At 47.6% G+C, this 22,438-nt stretch overlaps 1 protein-coding gene across 4 annotated transcripts in view; it reads left to right on the forward strand.

Moving 5' to 3' along the window:
• smoc1 (SPARC related modular calcium binding 1) overlaps window positions 1-22,438 on the forward strand; it is a 248,746-nt gene that overhangs the window by 133,770 nt on the left and 92,538 nt on the right. For all 4 annotated transcript variants that reach the window (XR_013499985.1, XM_078233396.1, XM_078233394.1 and 1 more), the window contains exon 9: window positions 7,840-7,922. Coding sequence is in view for 3 of the 4 variants with exons in the window: in XM_078233396.1 (XP_078089522.1) it covers window positions 7,840-7,922 (83 nt within the window). In the remaining variant the exon portion in view is untranslated. The remainder of the gene's footprint in view (window positions 1-7,839; window positions 7,923-22,438) is intronic.

The raw sequence follows: 22,438 nt of genomic DNA on the forward strand, positions 1-22,438 counted from the left end.
CGCAAAAACTTTTAGAACCAGGAGGAATAAATATTTGAAAAATAAAAGTTTGAAAGGGTTTGGTGAAAGGTCACTGTGATATCTGTTTCTTGTGGCACTGTGGTAACATCCTTGTTTCTGGATCAGAAACTCTCAGTTTAAGTTTCACATCAGAACTTACTTGTCATGGAAGGTGTGTTTATAATGTGGCCAAATAGGTTGATTAGCGGCCTGTAAGTCCTTACAAGGGAAATGGCAAACCACGGCCATACTTGGCCAAGCATACAGGTGGCACAGTAGCACAGTAGTTAGCACTGCTGCCTCACAGCGCCAAGGACCCTGGTTCGATTCCCGGCTTGGATAACTGACTGTGCGGAGTTTACACGTTCCCCCCGTGTCTGTGTGGATTTCCTCCGGGTGCTCCAGTTTCCTCCCACACTCCAAAGGTGTGCGGGTTAGCCATGCTAAATTACCCCTAGTGCCCCAAGATGAGTAGGTTAGATGGATTGGCCATGGTAAATGAGTGGGGTTAGAGGGATAGAGGTAGAGGGCTTGGGCAAAATACTCTGTCAGAGAGTCGGTGCAGACTCGATGGGCTGAATGGCCTCTTCTGCACTGTAGGGATTCTATGATAAACATGGACTAACCCAATGGAAGTCCATGGTTGCTAACACCTGTTTCGGGTATGGTACCTGGAGCAGGATGATTGGGATTGGGAACACCGTCAGAAGGATTGGGATTGGGAACACTGTCGGGATGATTGGGATTGGGAACACCGTCAGGATGATTGGGATTGGGAACACTATCGGGATGATTGGGATTGGGAACACTGTTGGGATGATTGGGATTGGGAACACTGTTGGGATAATTGGAATTGGGAACACAGAGTCAGGATGATTGGGAACACTGTCAGGATGATTGGGATTGGGAACACCATCGGGATGATTGGGATTGGGAACACCGCCAGGATGATTGGGATTGGGAACACTATCGGGATGATTGGGATTGGGAACACTGTCGGGATGATTGGGATTGGGAACACTGTCGGGATGATTGGGATTGGGAACACCATCGGGATGTTTGGGATTGGGAACACTGTCGGGATGATTGGGATTGGGAACACCATCAGGATGATTGGGATTGTGAACACCGTCAGCATAATTGGGATTGGGAACACTGTCGGGATGATTGGGATTGGGAACACCGTCAGGAGGATTGGAATTAGGACACCATGTTAGGAAGATTGGGATTGGGAACACTGTTGGGATGATTGGGATTGGAAACACTGTCGGGATGATTGGGATTGGGAACACTGTCAGGATGATTGGGATTGGGACACAGTGTCAGGAGGATTGGGATTGGGAACACTGTTGGGATGATTGAGATTGGGAACACTGTTGGGATAATTGGGATTGGGAACACAGTGTCAGGAAGATTGGGAACACTGTCAGGATGATTGGGACTGGGAACACTGTCAGGATAATTGGGATTGGGAACACCGTCAGGATGATTGGGATTGGGAGCACAGTGTCAGGAAGATTGGGATTGGGAACGCAGTGTCAGGGAGATTGGGAACACTGTCAGGAGGATTGGGATTGGGAAGACTGTCAGGATGATTGGGATTGGGAACACCATTGGGATGATTGGGATTGGGAGCACAGTGTCAGGAAGATAGGGATTGCGAACACAGTGTCAGGAAGATTGGCAACACTGTCAGCAGGATTGGGATTAGGAACACTGTCGGGATGATTGGGATTGGGAACACAGTGTCAGGAAGATTGGGAACACTGTCAGGAGGATTGGGATTGGGAACACTATCGGGATGATTGGGATTGTGAACACCGTGTTAGGATGATTGGGATTGGGAACACCATCAGCATAATTGGGATTGGGAACACTGTCAGGATAATTGGGATTGGGAACACAGTGTCAGGATGATTGGGATTGGGAACCGTGTCAGGTGTATAAGGTAACCCTGGTCAACTTCATGTTAGCACAGAAAAACCGTGGAGTCATCGGACCTCCAATGCGTTCAAAATCAAGGGTTCTTCCAGACAAATAGTGCCACAGCTAATATCCACACTGAGTCAAACACTGAAGAAAGTTTCAGTGTGGTGTTGCTGCGTGAAAGTGTGAATAAAGCACCATCAAAAATGCAAGCTTCCATCCTAATATTTAAAAGCTGTGCAAAATCGCTAACAAAACTGTGAGAAAATATACGGCTGTCTGTGTGTTTTGGGAATGCTTTTAGTTTAATTTATTTATTAGTATTACAAATAGGCTTACATTAACGCTGCAATGAAGTTACTGTGAAAATCCCCTAGTTGCCACACTGAGGGAGAATTTAGCACGGCCAATGCACCTAACCAGCACATCTTTCGGACTGTGGGAGGAAACCGGAGGAAACCCATGCAGACACAGGGAGAACGTGCAAACTCCACACAGACAGTGACCCAAGGCCAGAATTGAACCCCAGTCCCTGGCGCTGTGAGGCAGCAGTGCTAACCACTGTGTCACTGTGTTTGCAGAGTTAGATATTTTTTACAAGGCAGAATTTGTCGTGGAATTTGTTGGGGATAGGGCCTGGGTGGGATTGTGGTTGGTGCAGGCTCGATGGGCCAAATGGCCTCCTTCTGCACTGTAGAGATTCTATGATTCGATGATTCTAGGTATGAAAGCAGTGTATGATGGAGCCATGAAGGATAGATTCACTGGAAGTAATGTGAGTTGTAAATGTTATCCCCCTCCCTCTTATGTTCCTCCCTGTGGTCGATTCTTTCTCTCTCTCTGGGTCTGTTGTTTAAACAGAGCTTTCCTATTGAAGTCTGCTATTGATGGAAGATTGTATCTGACCTATTGACTGTGACTTACTCTGGTCCGATGTTGTCACAGGTGCCAAAGTGCTTTGTTTATCCCTGCTTTGGGATAACACAGAGGTGGTGGGGCACGCGGGGGTGGGACAGGTGTGGGGGCGGGGGGGGGGGGGGGGGGGGGGTGAGGGGGCACGGGGGAGGGGGGAGGGAGTGGGGGGGGTGCGATGGACACAGGGAAGCCAGTGAAAGTTCACAGGGTGTCGGGTCAGTGAACTGCACTAAGTGGTTTCACAGTTCCTCATTCAGTTGGCAGTGGTTTCAGTTTGCTTTGTACACAGACTGGGACTCAAACCAGGTGGGAAATAATCTCCCTCGTCACAGCTAAGCATTTCGATTTGATTTAGATTTATTATTGTCACATGTATTAGTATACAATGAAAAGTATTGTTTCTTGCGCGCTATACAGACAAAGCATACCGTTCATAGAGAAGGAAAGGAGAGAGTGCAGAATGTAGTGTTACAGTCATAGCTAGGGTGTAGAGAAAGATCAACTTAGTGCGAGGTAGGTCCATTCAAAAGTCTGACGGCAGCAGGGAAGAAGCTGTTCTTGAGTCGGTTGGTACGTGATCTCAGACTTTTGTATCTTTTTCCCGACGGAAGAAGGTGGAAGAGAGAATGTCCGGGGTGCGTGAGGGTCCTTAGTTATGCTGGCTGCTTTTCCGAGGCAGCGGGAAGTGTAGACGGAGTCAATGGATGGGAGGCTGGTTTGCGTGATGGACTGGGCTTCGTTCACAACCCTTTGTAGTTCCTTGCGGTCTTGGGCAGAGCAGGAGCCCCATACCAAGCTGTGATACAACCAGAAAGGATGCTTTCTATGGTGGGAGTCGTAGCGGACATGCCAAACACGCGCACTGGGTCAGGTCTGTGCCAGATGCTGGAGGTTAAAACCCGCGGTTGCTGGCACCTGCTTAGAGCTAGCACTCTCGATTGTGTGCCATCATAACCCAGGGCCTCAGGGATGGGATGTCGTGCCGTCTGACTGACCCCGTTCGATTTGTCCGATTGTTACGACAGGACCTGTAGCGCATTTTTGCACAACTGCGCTGAAAGCCTCCTGCGTTCCCCGTCACGAGGGGGTGAAAAATATTTTCTTCACCTTAATGCTCGCCATCGAAAGCTCAACAGAGTCCTCCTATCAGAGACAGCACCAGGCAGATGCTGTAACACCCAACTACTCAAAACCTGACTAAAGTCCCGGCAGTTCAGTAGACAATTGCTTCAAGTGGTGACATTTGTCACAAGAAGCACCTTAAGATCCCCACTAATTGTTGTAAATGTGGTGCAGGGGGTGAGAGGGGAGGGGGGAGCAATTTTACAAAAGCCTTTTGTATACTGGATAAAGTCTGTCGCTCCTGATTCCCAATGGCCTAGTGGTATTATCGCTAGACTATTAATCCAGAAGTTCAGCTAATGTTCTGGGGACCTGGGTTCAAATCCTGCCACGGCAGATGGACTTTCAATTCAATACAAAGAAATATTTAGAATTAAGAATCTACCCTGACACCATTGTCGATTGTCGTAAAAACCCATCTGGTTCACTAATGTCCTTCCGGGAAGGAAATTTGCTGTCCTTACCCAGTCTGGCCTACATGTGACTCCAGAGCCACCGCAATGTGGTTGACTCCCAACTGCCCTCGGGCAACTAGGGATGGGCAATAAATGCTGGTCCAGCCAGTAACGCCCATGTCCCTCAAATGAATAAAAAAAAACAAAGCATTGACAGTATGTTAGCCCGCTGCACACCTGTGCCTGGTACACTTCTGATATTTGCCAAGAGTTACTATGGGGGAATATGATACACTGTAAAGCTGATATAAAAGCAATATTCAGTTCAAGTATCATAGATTTCGGACAAACAGTTCAAATCATTCTTTGTTGAGCAAACCCATCTGGTTTACTCATGTCCTTTTGGGAAGGAAATCTGCCATCCTTACCTGGTCTGGCCTACATGTGACTCCAGAGCCACTGCAATGTGGTTGACTCTTAAATGCCCTCTGAAATGGCTTAGCAAGCCACTCACTTCAAGGTAATTAGGAAGGGGCAATAAACGCTGGCCCAGTCAGCGATTCCCACATCCCATGGACAAATTTTAAATTTGATTTTGAGTTGATTTGATTTGACTTATTATTGTCACATGTATTGGTATACAGTGAAAAGTATTGTTTCTTGCACTCTATACAGACAAAGCATACCGTTCATAGAGAAGGAAAGGAGAGAGTGCAGAATGTAGTGTTACAGTCATAGCTAGGGTGTAGAGAAAGATCAACTTAATGCGAGGTAGGCCCATTCAAAAGTCTGATGGCAGCAGGGAAGAAGCTGTTCTTGAGTCGGTTGGTACGACGGTACCGTGCCATGGTGGCACAATGGTTAGCACTGCTGCTTCACAGCGCCAGGGACCCGGGTTCGATTCCCGGCTTGGGTGACAGTCTGTACAGAGTCTGCATGTTCTCCTCGTGTCTGCGTGGGTTTCCTCCGGGAGCTCCGGTTTCCTCACACATTCTGAAAGACGCGCTGGTTAGGTGCATTGACCCAAACAGGCGCCAGACTGTGGCGACTAGGGGAATTTCACAGTAACTTCATTGCAGTGTTAATGTAAGCCTTACTTGTGACTAATAAATAAACTTTACCTTAACTTTTACGTGACCTCAGACTTTTGTATCTTTTTCCCAATGGAAGAAGGTGGAAGAGAGAATGTCCGGGGTGGGTGGAGTCCTTAATTATGCTGGCTGCTTTTCTGAGGCAGCGGGAAGTGTAGACAGAGTCAATGAATGGGAGACTGGTTTGCGTGATGGATTGGGCTGTGGTCAGAGCAGGAGCCATGCCAAGCTGTGATACTTCTGGAAAGGATGCTTTCTATGGTGCATCTGTAAGAATTGGTGAGAGTTGTAGCTGACATGCCAGATTTCCTTAGTCTTCTGAGAAAGTAGAGGCATTAGTGGGCTTTCTTAACCATAGCATCGGCGTACAGGGACCAGGATTCACTTCCAAGTTTAAAATTGAGGACACAGCTTGTGGGGTACCGGTGTTGGCGATGATCGTGGAGGAGGTGTTGTTGCCTGTGCTTACTGACTGCGGTCTGTGAGTTAGGGAGTCTAGGATCCAGTTGCAGAGAAAAACCCCCTTTCCTGATTCTCTGTTATACAGGTCACCTCGGTGCCAAAGGTACAGAGGCTCCCTCTAATAACAAACACAGCTGGCAACAGTAAAGGTTGATCGAAAGAAATCATTTTAAGTGCAGGTTATAACAAGTCTTCAGGCACAAAGGGCCATTGACATCGTTCTTCATTGAAGAGACAGTTGGTGATACTTAGCCTGTGGGGCACCACTCCGCAAGGAGGGGCAGGTCTCCAACATCTCCCGTAGTCAGTGCGCGATTGGACCTGTTAGCATCATTCTGCACCATGAGTCTAACCGTCTAAGCTATCTGATCCCCACTCAGAAATATTCTTTCCCTATCCCCTTCACTGTAAGATATTTCTGTTAGCAGGCCCTGTGGCGAGTTGGAAAGTCAGTTCCGGTGCTGCCCATGCATGACCTCCAGTAGGGCAAATAAATCATATGGGGCGGGATTTTACAGCCTCGCTCAGGCGAGACTGGAAATTCCTGCCCGAGGTCAATGGGGATTTCCATTGTCGGACTCTCGCCCGCTCCAATTCCATGGCGGGTGAGGGGGTAGAGTTCTGGCCATTTTGTGCCCCAGCGTTTGATGTATGACTTCTTGCCTTTACTTTCTCTGAAGACACCTGTGCTGTGATGGGGAATGGCTTTTGCCTTGCCTTGGACAGAGCTCAGCAACCATGAAGACAACATAACCAGCTTAGCAGATTTTTAAAAATGTGCTGATAGGATGTGGGCGTCACTGGCTGGGCCAGCATTTATTGCCCCTTGGTGGTGGTGAGCTGCTTTCTTGAACTGCTACACTCCATGTGGTGTATGGAAGCATAGAATCATAGAATCCCTACAGTGCAGAAGGAGGCCATTCGACCCATCGAGTCTGCACCAACCACGATCCCACACAAGCCCTATTCACGTAACCCCCATATTAACCCTGCTAATCCCCCTGACATTAGTGTCAATTTAGCATGGCCAATCCACCTAACCCGCACATCTTTGGACTATGGGAGGAAACCAGAGCATCCGGAGGAAACCCACATAGAGACGGGGAGAACGTGTAGACTTCACTCAGACAGTAACCTGAGGCCGGAATTGAACCCAGGTCCCTGCCGCTGTGAGGCAGCATTGCTAACCAGTATGCCACCGTGCTGCCCTGTAGGTGCACCCACAATGCTGTTAGGGAGGAAATTCTGGGATTTTGACTCAATGACATTCCCAAGCCAGAATGGCGAGGGGCTTGGAGGAGAACGTTCAGGCGGTGGCGTCCTCGTGTGTCTGCTGACTTTGCCCGTCTAAGTGGCAGCGATCATGGATTTAGAAGGTGCTGTTGAAGGGGCCTAGATGAGTTTTTGTAGTGTACCTTGTAGATGGTACACATGGCTGCCACAGTGCATGGGTGGTGGTGGATAGAGTGAATGTTTGTCTTGGATGGCGTCAAGCTTTTTGAGTGTTGTTGGAGCTGCACCCATCCAGGCAAGTGGAGAGTATTCCATCACATCCTGACTTGTGTCCATGTAGATAGTGGACAGGCTTTGGGGAGTCAGGAGGTGAGTTATTTGCAGCAGGATTCCGAGCCTCTGACCTACTCGCCGCAGTATTTATAAGTCTGGTGCAGTTAAATTTCTGGTCAATGGTAACGCCCAGGATGTTATTCGTGGGGGGGGACTCAGCCATGGCAATGCATTGGGTGTTGAGGGGAGCTGGTTAGGTTCTCTCTTGTTGCGGATGGCCATTGCCTGCCGCTTGTGACACAAACGTTACCTGCCACTTGTCAGCCCAGGCCTGTATGTTGTCCAGTAGGCCGCAAGCCTGTCTGGCACAGGCCCCCCTGGTTTCTAATGGGTGTTTTGAATGCTGCTCTTGCTTCTTTCAGTTACCAAACCCCCGACTGTGACAGCAACGCCAGATCCAAGCACCTGGAGGGAGATGATCCGTTCAAGGACAAGGAGCTACAAGGTAAGACATTTTCAGATCCTGGTCAGCACTGCTGGGAGTGATGAATGGAGAAACCACTGCCCCGCGGTGCCGTCTTTAAGTAATTTTGTACGATTACCCTGTGGAAGAGACGCATGTGATTCCCCTCATTGACTTTTAATTGATCGCATATGGAAACATCTAAAATATTGATGGTTCATTACAAGATATCAAGTGTTAGGTTTGTTTCAATGGGAATGTTTGGTGAGGGACCCGGGTTCGGTTCCCGGCTTGGGTCACTGTCTGTGTAGAGTTTGCACATTCTCTCCGTGTCTGCGTGGATTTCCTCCGGATGCTCCGGTTTCCTCCCACAGTCCAAAGATGTGCGGGTTAGGTGGATTGGCCATGCTAAATTACCCCTTAGTGCCAGTGGGTCTAGCTAGGGTAAATAGGTGCGGTTAAAAAGTAAAGTTTATTTATTAGCCACAAGTAAGGCTTACATTAACACTGCAATGAAGTTACTGTGAAATTCCCCTTGTCGCCACACTCAGGCTCCTGTTTGGGTCAATGCACCTAACCAGCACGTCTTTCAGACTGTGGGAGGAAACCGGAGCAGACACGGGGAGAACGTGCAAACTCCGCACGGACAGCGACTCAAACTGGGAATCAAACCCGGGTCCTTGGCGCTGTGAGGCAGCAGTGCTAACCACTGTGCCGCCCCGTAAGGGGATAAGGCCTGGATGGGATTGTGATCGGTGCAGACTTGACGGGCCAAATGGCCTCCTTCTGCACTGTAGGGATTCTATGATTTTACGATATTATTCTAAGGGTGAACCCACAGTAAAATAAATGCAAGTCAAACTATAAAATATATCTAATAACTATTTGCCACAGAAAATCCAAAGAATGGTAATGTGAATCATTTGCACTCAGACAGCTGACCTTTGCTATTGTGATGGTTTAAATAATGCACTTATATTTGATCCTGAACCTAGGCCTCTTTCAGAAAGATCTATGTTTTGGCAACCATTGGACATTTTTATATCTCCTTTGAAACACACATGGTCATAGTTTTCATCTTCAGACTGATGACTGCGAGTCAAATTGTTTTTCCCTTGTTCTCATTTTAGATTTTTGACTGTTATTCTTGCCGTCTACAAACCAAATCGAAGGTTAGGATGGGGTTAGTATTAGCGATCGTTCTGGAAGAGGCAGGAATTGAAGGGCTGCACTTTGCCTTCTATCTCAAGCTTGTAAAGCAAATCTTCAAAGTTTATTTATTAGTGTCACAGGTAGGCTTACATTAACACTGCAATGAAGTTACTGTGAAAATCCCCCCGTTGCCATGCTCCGGTGCCTGTTCGGGTGACACTGAGGGAGAATTTAACACGGCCAATGAACCCTAACCAGCACGTCTTAAAAACTGTGGGAGGAAACCGGAACACCTGGAGGAAACCCACGCAGACACGGGGAGAACATGCAGAGTCCGCACAGACAGTGACCCAAATCGGGAATCGAACCCAGGTCTCTGGCGCTGTGAGACAGCAGTGCTAACCACTGTGCCACCGTGCCGCCCCAAATCTTTATCTCCAACATCGTCCCCAGATATAACCCTGTCCACACCTCTTCCCTCTACCCCTACGGGCGGCACGGTGGCACAGTGGTTAGCACTGCTGCCTCACAGCGCCAGGAACTGGGGTTCAATTCCAGCCTTGGGCCTGTGTGGAGTCTGCACATTCTCCCCGTGTCTGCATGGGTTTCCTCCGGGTGCTCCAGTTTCGTCCCACAGTCCGAAAGACGTACTGTTTAGGTGTGTTGTCCATATTAAATTGCCCCAAACAGGTGCCGGAGAGTGGCGACTAGGATTTTCACAGTAACTTCATTGCATGTAAGCCTACTTGTGACACTAATAAATAAACTTTAACTTTTAGGCTGGCGATTTTTTTTCATACAGAATATGGGTATTTTCCCCCCTTTCATTCTTCTGACTCCTGGACTTGAAATAAAAATGAGTTTGTGTGCATTTGCAAACAAGAACTAAAGTGCAGAAGAAGATTAATAGATTGTTGAAAAGAGGGACATGTTGCCGGAGCTTTTTGTCTTACACTCATCAGGACAAACACAAGAATACCAAATTTCAAAGGATCACTACAATTTCTACCACAGGAGCCCAGGTGCTTGGGAGGGCCTAAAATTCCCCTTTGCTTTCTCCATGGCAACACCTCAGCCAATTAGAGTTGACTTGCCAACCAATCACCACCCTTTTCTCATGCGGCATGAATTTTTTTGAAATTTGGCATTCCTGATTTTGTCCTGATGAGTGGAAGATGAAAAGCTTCACCAAGATGTATCTCTTTTCAGCAACATTCCAGTTAATGTAATTGAGCAGATCCTGGTGAAAGCAGTCGCAAGCTGAATGAAGCTGAATTTGATTTGATTTATTATTGTCACATGTATTAGTATACAATGAAAAGGATTGTTTCTTGCGCTCTATACAGACAAAGCATACCGTTCATAGAGAAAGAAAGGAGAGAGTGCAGAATGTAGTGTTACAGTCATAGCTAGGGTGTAGAGAAAGATCAACTTAATGTGAGGTAGGTCCATTCAAAAGTCTGATGGCAGCAGGGAAGAAGCTGTTCTTGAGTCGGTTGGTACGACGGTACCGTGCCACGGCGGCACAGTGGTTAGCACTGCTGCTTCACAGCGCCAGGGACCCGGGTTCGATTCCCGGCTTGGGTGACAGTCTGTACGGAGTCTGCATGTTCTCCCCGTGTCTGCGTGGGTTTCCTCCGGGAGCTCCGGTTTCCTCACACATTCTGAAAGACGCGCTGGTTAGGGTGCATTGACCCAAACAGGCGCCAGACTGTGGCGACTAGGGGAATTTCACAGTAACTTCATTGCAGTGTTAATGTAAGCCTTACTTGTGGCTCTAATAAAAAAAAACTTAAACTTCATATGTTCTTTTTAATAAAACAAAAAGGCAATAAAATAAACTAATAAAAGGGGGGAACAGTCTCTTAAAGGGACACTGTAACTAAAATTAAACTTTAAATGGAAACTTAAATCAAATTGAGGTGGTGTTCGGGGGCTGAAGCTGCTCTTGATCTGCACAGAGTCCGTGGGTCGCGGAAGGCAGCCTTTCATTACACGTTTTTGATTAGAGCAGAACACATCAATGAATTAACCTAAAATGACAGGAAGGCAGTCTCTGTATCTAAAACGAAATGTCGAAGGCAACTTAAATATTGCACCCCAGCCCCTGCAGCTCATAACGGTCGCAGAAGGCAGTCTTTCCTTATATGTGCTCAAGATAACTAATCAATGAATGACCTTATGTTTGTACTTAACCCTGATAATACAATTAACATACCATTAACACTAACATCATTCATTTGAATTCCAAGTCCCTCGAGGCTTTACACAACAGCACCAAGTAGGCGTCCGACTGACAGAGCAATGCGTGGCACAGTGACACAGTGGTTGGCACTGCTGCCTCACAGAGCCAGGGACCCGGGTTCAATTCCGGCCTCGGGTCAGTGTCTGTGCGCAGTTTGCACGTTCTCCCCGTGTCTACATGGGTTTCCTCCGGGTGCTCCAATTTCCTCCCACAGTCCAAAGATGTGCGGGTTAGGTGGTTTGGCCATGCTAAATTGACCCTTAGTGTCCCGAGATGTGCAGGTTAGGGGGATTAAGCCATGGTAAGTGTGTGGAGTTACAGGGATAGGGCGGGGTAGAGGGCCTGGGTTAAGATGCTCTGTCAGAGAGTCAGTGCAGACTCGATGGGCCGAATGTAGAAGGAGCCTGCAACGACAACAATCCCACCCCTAACCCCATGCTGGGGGACCCTGCTGGTCCCCCTTACACTAAGGAGCAATTTAGCACGGCCAATCCACCTAACACGCACATCTTTTTGGAGTGTTGGAGGAAACCGGAGCACCTGGAGGAAACCCACGCAGACACGGGGAGAACGTGCAGACTCCACACAGCCACCTCGAGGCTGGAATCGAACCCGGGTCCCTGGCGCTGTGAGGCAGCAGTGCTAACCACTGTGCCGCCTAATCTGTGGAGAAAGTGGCATATTGGAGATGAGTCTTTTCAAAAGGGGCGACCTCACATACCCTGTGTGGTCACAGGGCCAGGCACGGGCAAATCCCATTCCTCTGCAGATCACAGTCACCTCCTGTGCCAGCGGGCTGCCAGCACCAGGATCGGAAAATATAACTTCAGTGATTCAACTCTGATTGAGAGCAGACAAACCTTGAGTAAAAGATTCCGTGGGCTGCAGGGCGCAACAGCAGCTGAACCCATTGCTACTCAGGCAGGAGTCGTATCTCACCGATGACCATCCCCCGAAAAATGAATAGCACTGAAATAATTAGCCGCGGACATAAATTCCCATAAAAAACATCAACACAAACAGCAATGTAATCATCATTCGTTCATCTGATGTAATATTTGCAGCACAAAGTGTCCCCACTAAAAGAAATTCATTAAAACCCGAAGATGTATTTAATATCTGAATTTATTGGGAGAGTCGGGGCTGTAGATTTAGTGGTATGTTGTGTAGTTTTTGGCAAGTGTCCCACTCAGCTTTTGGCACTCTGTCTCCGTGCTAGATGGGACAGATTCCACCGTGTTTAGTAGCGTTTGATGAATAGCTACTTTACGGTCATCAGTATTTTCTTAAGGCTTACTCCATCCAGCCGTGGAGTGAGAAATCTCATATCGTTCTTCTTTGCCAGGACTGTGGAATTGATAATTGCCCCAGAATGAATTCCCTGACCACATTCAAGACCTTGCGTATTCTGAAACCTGAGAGCGATGGCAGGAGTCACTCTGCGTGCTTGGTTCAATTGTCTCAGCGCAGAGTTGGCTGTTACTCTAATTAGTGAGGATTGTTGGCGAGTGATTTATACACTTTTACACTTTGATTCTGTATGTAAGATCCATCCATAACATTGGTGTCCAGCAAACCTGCCATTTTGCGTTGCTCGCTAACCTTTGCTTTTCCTGCCGTCTTGAGCTTTGGTTGAAGATGTTTGTTGGTGGTGCGCGGAATAATAGAATCCCGACAGTGCAGAAGGAGGCCATTTGGTCCATCGAGCCCGCGCCATCAACAATCCCACCCAGGCCCTATTCCCGCAACCCCATGTATTTACCCTGCTAGTCCCCCTGACACTAAGGGGCAATTTAGCATGGCCAATCCACCTAACCCGCACATCTTTGGACTGTGCGAGGAAACCGGAACGCCCGGAAGAAACCCATGCAGATACGGGGAGAATGTGCAAACTCCACACAGACAGTGACCCGAAGCCGGAATTGAACCGGGGACCCTGGCGCTGTGAAACAGCAGTGCTAGCCACGGTGCCACCATACTGCCCTTTTTTTACCTTCGATCACGACACTGGGTTCAATGAAATGCGCAGTTTTCGTCACAAATGCCCCACCCCCCGGCGGCACCTCTGAAAGCCCAAAATGAGTCTGTCCCGTGCCCTGCCCTGTCCTTTGACCTGTCTATCTAAGCTTGGCAATTTATGGCCAACTTCACTCTCGTTTGACAACTCTCAAAATAATTTCGTAATGTTGGCAATCGGGAGAAACTTAGTCAACTGGGGCCCAAAATACAATTGGTGCTTCAGTAGAAATATGCCATGACTTGTTTCCTGGCACTACTTGTTACCAGGGTTGCGCTGCTGTCAAGATTGTTAATGGTGCCAGAGGGTATTTGTAATTGACATCGTTTAATGTGACACCTCCAATAGAAATGAAATGAACCAGTTACTTGAGTTTAGTTTCAGGGTTAACAGAGGACAAATGCCATAGGAGTGAGGAAAACATAACAAACATTAAAAATTCAATCTGTGATTCTTATCCTTTTTTTTCATTCATTTGTGGGACTTGGGTGTCGCTGGCTAGGCCAGCATTTATTGTCCATCCCTCATTCATAGAAACTCTACAGTGTAGAAGGAGGCCATTCGGCCTATCGAGTCTGCACAACCCTACCCAGGTCCTATCCCCGTCACGCCACATACTTACCCCGCTAATCCCTCTAACCTACGCATCTCGGAACACTAAGGGACAATTTAGCACAGCCAATGCACCTAACCCGCACACCTTTGATGTGGAGTTGCCGGTGTTGGACTGCGGTAGGCACAGTAAGTAGTCTGACAACACCAGGTTAAATTCCAACAGGTTTATTTGGTAGCACGTGCTTTCGGAGCACTGCTCCTTCATCACCTATCATCACCTGATGAAGGAGCAGCGCTCCGAAAGCTCGTGCTACCAAATAATCCTGTTGGACTTTAACCTGGTGTTGTGAGACTACTTACCGCACATCTTTGGACTGTGGGAGGAAACCGGAGCACCCGAAGGAAACCCACGCAGACATGGGGAGAATGTGCAAACTCCACGCAGACAGTGACCCAAGCCAGGAATCGAATGCGGGTCTCTGGAACTGCGAGGCAGCAGTGCTAACCACTGTGCCACCGTGCCGCCCAAAGTTGTCCTTGAGAAGATGGTGGTGAGCTGCCTTTTTGAATCGCTGCAGTCCATGTTCTGTGGGTTGACCCACAATGCCGTTAGGGAGGGAATTCCAGGATTTTGACCCAGCGACAGTGAAGAAATGACCAATATAGTTCCAAGTCAGGATGGTGAGTGGTTTGGAGGGGAACTTGCAGGTGGTGGTGTTCCCATGTATCTGCTGCCCTTGTTCTTCTAGATGGAAGTGGAAGTGATCTGTGTGGATGGAGTTAAATGGGAGATATCTACAAATGTCACTTGGAGCCACACTCGGAGAAACCAGGAATTTGCGGCAACTCAATTTGGGAATGTCACCTGGAATTGCAGTGTGGGCAGCTTTACTGGAATGTTTTAAAGTTTATTGGTCCATTGCGTTAAAAAGCACAGTTTTCAAATGTCATCGCTGCTGATAAACCTCCTGATGGCTCTCAAATGGTGAGAGGCATTTGAGTTTTTGGGATGTAGGGGATCGCTGGCAAGCTGTGCCGGCGGGACTCAGAATCCCACAAGGTGTCACGCTCTGAAGCTTGGGAGGCTCCATCATTGCTCCCAGGAAATCTTGGAGCGACACTGTGACCAACTCACTGAGGGAGTGCTGTCCTGTCAGTGGCGATGTCCTTCCGACGAGGCGCTTAACAATGGTGGATATAAATGTATAATCCCACTGCGTTATTTGGAAGGGGTGCAGGCAAGTTCTCCCCAGTGACTCCAGCCAATAGAATCATAGAATCTCTACAGTGCAGAAGGAGGCCATTCGGCCCATCGAGTCTGCACCGACCACAATCCCATCCAGGCCCTATCCCCATAACCCAACATATGTATCCTGCTAATCCCCCTGACACTAGGGTCAATTTATCGTGGCCAATCCACCCAACCCGCACGTCTTTACAGGATCGGAGGAAACCGGAGCACCCAGAGGAAACCCACGCAGACACGGGGAGAATGTGCAACCTCCACACAGACAGTGACCCGAGGCCGGAATTGAACCCGGGTCCTTGGCGCTGTGAGGCAGCAGTGCTAACCATTGTGCTACCCCTCAGTTACCCCACAGCCAGTATCAGTAAAATACAGTCATTGTCTCATTGCTGTTTGCTGTGTGTAAATTGGCTGCCGTGTTTTCGAGCAGTGAGAACACCTCAGAAGTATTTTATTGGTTGGAAAGTGCTTTTGGGGGCACCCTGAGAGGCTGTATAAAAACAAACAGTTTTTCTCTTCGCTTTATTTAATTGAATCTGTTGAGGCTGCAAAGCTCAATCACTCCAGTAAGTTCTCCATGTCACCATGGGCAGAGTGGTTAGCATAGCTGCCTCACACGCCAGGGACCCGGATTCAATTCCAGCCTTAGGTTACTGTCCGTGCGGAATCTGCATGTTCTCCCCATGTCTGCATGGGTTTCCTCCGGTTTCCTCCAACAGTCCAAAGATGTGCTGGTTGGGTGGATTGGCCATGCTAAATTGCCCCTTAGTGTCCCAAGATGTGTAGGTTAGGTGGATTGGCCATGCTAAGTTGCCTCTTGGAGTCCCAAAATGTGCAGGTTAGGGGGGATTGGCCATGCTAAATTGCCCCTTAGCAGCCCAAAATGCATAGGTTAGGTGATTAGGCCATGCTAAATTGCCCCTTAGTGTCCCAAGATGTGTCGGTTAGGTGGATTGGCCATGCTAAATTGTCCCTTTTTGTCCCAAGATGTGTAAGTTAGGTGGATTGGCCAGGCTAAATTGTCCCTTAGTGTCCCAAGATGTGTAGGTTAGGCGGATTGACCATGGTAAATGTACGGGGTTATGGGAATAGGGTGGGGGTAGAGGGTAAGATGCTCTTTCAAGAGCGTGGGTGCAAACCCGATGGGCTGAATGGCTTCATTCTGCACTGTAGGGATTCTGTGGAGACAGAATAAACGTTTTTGCACCAGGATTCTTTGAACTGCCAATTAGACTGAGAGTTCTAACCAGGAGTAACATTAAAGATTTAATGTTCTCCCGTGTCTGCGTGGGTTTCCTCCGGGTGCTCCAGTTTCCTCCCACTGTCCAAAGATGTGTAGGTTAAGTGGATTGGCCATGCTAAATTGCCCCTTAGTGTCCCAAGATGTGTAGGTTAGGTGGATTAGCAGTGAAAATATGTGGGGATAGGGCCTGGGTGGGATTGTTGTTGGTGCAGACTCAACGGGCCGAATTGTAGGGATTCTATGATTCGAAAAGAAAATACTGCGGGTTTTAAGTAGGATCTGGTAGATTAATTCTTTTTGATCCAGCATCGGGCACTCGCCTGCATTTTTTATGGTGTTCTTTCAACACAAGGATTTGAGCTTCAATTCATGCTGGACCAACCCAGGGGAGATTTTAACTCACCTCAAAACCCCATCCACTTGCACAGGGTTAAAATCAGGTCTTCTCCTTCAACAGACCCACATTAAATTAATGTGCGCAGTCTCGAACCGACTTCCATGTTTGCCAAGATGAACAGAGTCAATAATTTAGCAATCTCATCAGAGAAACCACAAGGCTGACTTTGTGTGAGCCGTGAGGAGAAATCCCAGTGCTTTGGTTGTGACATGAATAATTCTTTGACGTAACGAATCACTCCAAAGGGGGGGGTGTCAGCCCCAAACAAGAGTAACGAGAAACCTCAGATGAGATTGTTGAGTGATGTTACTGAATGATAGAACAGGCTCGAGGGGCCGAATGGCCTCCTCCAGCTCCTAATTTGTATGTTCCTGTGTGCGTACTTGTGAGGTGACCAAGATTAAGTTTATTTATTTATTGGTGTCACAAGTAGGCTTACATTAACACTGCAATGAAGTTACTGTGAAAATCCCCTAGTCGTCACACTCCGGCACCTGTTCGGGTACACTGAGGGAGAATTTAGCACGGCCAATGCACCTAACCAGCACGTCTTTCGGACTGTGGGAGGAAACCGGAGCACCCGGAGGAAACCCACGCAGACAAATGACAACGTGCAGACTCCGGACAGACAGTCACCCCAAACTGGGAATCGAACCTGGGTCCCTGGTGCTGTGAGGCAGCAGTGCTAACCACTGTGCCACCTTACCACCCAAGTGCGTGTCCTTGGAGGTGGACCTTGAGAGATGTGGAAAAGGTTTGGGGGGGGCGGGTGGCTTTAGGCAGAGAGTGGCGGTGTGTGTGAAGGGTCCGCACTGGTGGGGGAAAGGAGAAGGAAAGCCTCGGGTTTATATTACACTCTTCATACTGTCCCTAACCCAAAGTGCTTTACAGTTAATTACGCAGGTATGAAGTGGAATCATTGCGGTAACATAGGAACCACATCAGCAAATTTGCACGTTGCTAGTTTCCACAAACAGCAGTGTGAGAATGAATAAATAAGCTGTTTTTCCATTCGTGATGTTGATTGAGGGATAAATGTTGGCTAAGCCCCCAGACAGAGGAGAGAAAGAAGTGTGAACATGGATGTGGGGAGAAGATGGATTGAGGCCAGGGAGGCATTCGTGGAAAAGGGCAAAAGATTTTGACAATATTAAGGTGCTGAGGAATGGGAAGCTACCAAGCGAGGTCCGAGGTGATGGTTGATGCTTCAGATTTACAGATTTGAGGAGTTTCCTTTTGGATATCAGAATTTGTTGATACTCCAGTGCGGCCCAATTCAGGAGTCAATTCTACTTTACAATATGGTACAGCTTATCGAGTAGTGAGAGTCATAGAGTCACAGAGCAATACAGCACGAAAACAGGCCCTTCGGCCCAACCAGTCCATGCTGACCATGCTGCCCTCCCAGCTAGTCCCAATTGCCCGTATTTGGCCTATATCCCTCCAAATATAAAATATATAGACAGGATATGTTCAGAAAAAATGTTCTCGATGGTGGGGGAGTCCAGATCTAGGGGTCATAGCTGAGGATAAGGGGTAAATGTAGAATCATAGAATAGAATCATAGAATCCTACAGTGTAGAAGGAGGCCATTCGGCCCATCACATCTGCACTGACCACAATCCCACACAGACCTTATCCCCATAACCCCAAGCTTTTATCCTAGTTAATCCCTCTGACACTAAGGGGCAATTTAGCATGGCCAATCCACCCAACCCACAAATATTTGGACTGTGGGAGGAAACCGGAGCACCCGGAGGAAACCCACATAGGCACGGGGAGAATGTGCAAACTCCACACAAACAGTGACCCAAGCCGGGAATCGAACCTGGGGCCCTGGCGCTGTGAAGCAGTGGTGCTAAACCTTTTAGAACTGAGGTGAGGAGAAATTTCTTGACCCAGAGGGCGGTGAATGTGTGGAATTCACTACCACAGAATGTAGTTGAGGTCGAAACATTGTCTGATTACAAGAAGAAATTAGATATAGGTCTTGGAGCTAAAGGGATCAAGGGATATGGGAGGAAGGGGGGAATCAAGATATTGAATTTGATGATCAGCCATGATCAAGATGAATGGCGGAGCAGGCTCGAAGGGCCGAATGGCCTACTCCTGCTTCTAGTTTCTATGTTTCTTTGTTTAAACCTTTCTCATCCATGTACTTATCCAAATGCTTTTTACATGTTGCTATTGTACCTGCCTCAACCACTTTCTCTGACAGCTCACTCCATATACGCACCACCCTCTGCGTGAAGAAGTTGCCCCTTAGGTTCCTTTTAAATCTTTCCCCTCTCACCTTAAACCTAAACTCTCTAGTTTTCAATTCCCCTTCCCTGGGAAGAAGACTAAGTGCGTTCATCCTGTCAATGCCCCTCATGATTTTATACACCTCAATAAGGTCACCCCTCATTTGCCTACGTTCCAAGGAATAAAGTCCCAGCCTGGCCAACCTCTCCCGATAACTCAGGCTCACTCGTCCTGGCAACATCCTCGTAAATCTTCTCTGCACTCTTTCCGGTTTACCAATGTCTTTCCTATAAATATTTTAGCTTGCACTCAGATATGCAACCATGCTCTTCAATCCTAGGTCGCACGTTGATTAGATCTCTTGTGCATTCTTGATGATGGCTCCAGTAGCACAAAGATGTCTTTCCACCCACTCATACACTGACCCCTCTCTAAGCTGCTGAGGTGATCAGAGGTGTCCCTTTTACCAGGCAGCTTCCTCTGCTTTAAGTTGAGTGAGGCTGACAGTTGTCCTTGCTGTATTCTCAGTTCTGCTATATCATAGTCATAGGCCAGAACTCTACCACCTCGCCTGCCATGGAATCGGAGCGGGCGAGGGTCCGACAATGGAAATTTCCATTGACCTTGGGCGGGAATTTCCGGTCTCGCTCGAGCAGGGCCTTAAAATCCCGCCCACCGACTCAAGAACAGCTTCTTCCCTGCTGCCATCAGACTTTTGAATGGACCTACCTTATATGAAGTTAATCTTTCTTGACACCCTAGCTATGACTGTAACACTACGTCCCGCACTCTCTCCTTTCCTTCTCTATGAATGGTATGCTTTGTCTGTAGAGATTTGATTTGGTTTGATTTGATTTATTATTGTCACATGTATTAGTATACAGTGAAAAGTATTGTTTCTTGCGCACTATACAGACAAAGCATACCGTTCATAGAGAAGAAAAGGAGAGGGTGCAGAATGTAGTGTTACAGTCATAGCTAGGGTGTAGAGAAAGATCAACTTAGTACGAGGTCGGTCCATTCAAAAGTCGGATGGCAGCAGGGAAGAAGCTGTTCTTGAGTCGGTTGGTACGTGACCTCAGACTTTTGTATCTTTTTCCACGGAAGAAGGTGGAAGAGAGAATGTCCGGGGTGCGTGGGGTCCTTAATTATGCTGGCTGCTTTTCCGAGGCAGTGGGAAGTGTAGACAGTGTCAATGTATGGGAGGCTGGTTTGTGTGATGGATTGGGTTGCATTCACGACCTTTTGTCGTATATTGCGCAAGAAACAATACTTTTCACTGTATACCAATACATGTGACAATAAATCAAATCAAATCAAAATCATTCTCTCAAAATATGGAGTCTCCCATTCGAGGCAGAGATGAGGAGCAATTTATCCTCTCAGAGGATCGTTCATCTTTGTAATTCTCTTCACCAGAGCGCAGTCGAGGCTGGGTCGTTGATTATGTTCAAGGCTGAGTTAGCCGGGTTTTTGATTGACATGCGAGTCAAGGATTATGGGGGGACAGCAAACGAGAGATAAGGTCACAATCATATCAGCCATGATCCTATTGAGTGGTGAGCAGACTCAAGGCTGCACAGCCTACCCCATTCCCTATTGCTAATGACCCTCTGAACTTGGGACATTTTGATTTGATTTGATTTATTATTGTCACATGTATTGGGATACACTGAAGAGTATTGTTCCTTGCACGCTATACAGACAAAACATACCGTTCATAGAGAAGGAAAGGAGAGGGTGCAAAATGTAGTGTTACAGTCATAGCTAGGGTGTAGAGAAAGATCAACTTAATGCAACATAAATCCATTCAAAAGTCTGATGGCAGCAGGGAAGAAGCTGTTGTTGAGTCGGTTAGTACGCGATCTTAGGCTTTTGCATCTTTATCCCAAGGGAAGAAGGTGGAAGAGAGAATGTCCGGGGTGTGTGGGGTCCTTGATTATGCTGGCTGCTTTTCCAAAGCAGCGGGAAGTGTAGACAGAGTCAATGGGTGGGAGGCTGGATTGCGTGATGGACTGGGCTGCATTCATGACCTATTGTAGTTCCTTATGGTCTTGGGCAGAGCAGGAGCCATACCAAGCTGTGATACAACCAGAAAGAATGCTTTCTATGGTGCATCTGTAAAAGTTGGTGAGAGTCGTAGCTGACATGCCAAATTTCCTTAGTCTCCTGAAAAAGTAGAGACGTTGGTGGGCTTTCTTAACTATAGTGTCGGCATGGGGGGACCAGGACAGGTTGTTCGTGATCTGGACACCGAAAAACCTGAAGCTCTTGACCCTTTCTACTTTGCCCCCATTGTTGTAGACAGGGGAATGTTCTCCACTGCGCTTCCTGAAGTTGATGACTATCTCCTTCATTTTGTTGACATTGAGGGGGAGATTATTGTTGTCGCACCAGCTCACCAGATTCTCTATCTCTTTCCTGTACTGAGTCTTGTCATTGTTTGAGATCCGACCCACTACGGTGGTGTCATCAGGAATGCCTTGAGAAGAAGGGGCTTGCAGCTCCGAAAGCTTGTGTGGCTTTTGCTACCAAATAAACCTGTTGGACTTTAACCTGGTGTTGTTAAACTTCTTATTGAGAAGGATAAACAGGGACCATGCTTTATCGAGTGATAATTGATAACTGAGAAAATGACAACTATAGCATTGCACATAGACACAACAGGCCTTCTTCAGTTTACCAGGAACATAGGGTGGGATTTTCTAGCCCCCCCTCCCCCGCAGTGTGATGCTGGAGGTGGGGGGCAGCTCACAATTGGCCACCAAGTCGACAGTGTTTGGTACGGCTTGCCCACCCTGGGGAACCCACCACGAGTGTCGCGAGACTGGAAGACCCCAGAGAGGCTGGAAAAATCCTGCCCATAATATTTGCTGTAGAGATTCACATTCTAATCAGTATTCTGTAACTTGGTTTCGTGTCTCTGTGCCCTGTTTGAGAGCAGATATCCACTCCATCTGACGAAGGAGCAGCGCTCCGAAAGCTAATGGCATTTGCTACCAAATAAACCTGCTGGGCTTTAACCTGGTGTTGTTAAAACTCTTACTGTGTTTACCCCAGTCCACTGCCGGCATCTCCACATCATAATATTTGCCCCAGAGGACCAAAGGAAATGAATCCTTGCCTGATTCCCAATTCCACCTCAGCATATAGCTCTGCCTCACCACTCCCGCGTATTAAAAATGCAAGGGGTGATTTAAAAATAAAGCACTCCCTGCTATTCTCAATCAGTTCAAACCAATGGAAAGACCGAAAGGGTGAACTATTGCTTAATTAGCTTAGGCTCTTGAACCCAGCATATGTTTATCTTAATCAGTGGATGCAACCGCGAGTATTGCCAAAAGCTTTGGAAATTCCGTTAAATCATTTAATGAAACTTCAGTAGCCAAAGTTTGACATGAGTTTTGAGCTTATTAAAGATTACTTTTTCAGGCTGGCCCGTGGGGAATTGCATTAACA

Source organism: Mustelus asterias, chromosome 18, assembly GCF_964213995.1.
Source record: "Mustelus asterias chromosome 18, sMusAst1.hap1.1, whole genome shotgun sequence".
Lineage (NCBI taxonomy): Eukaryota > Metazoa > Chordata > Chondrichthyes > Carcharhiniformes > Triakidae > Mustelus > Mustelus asterias.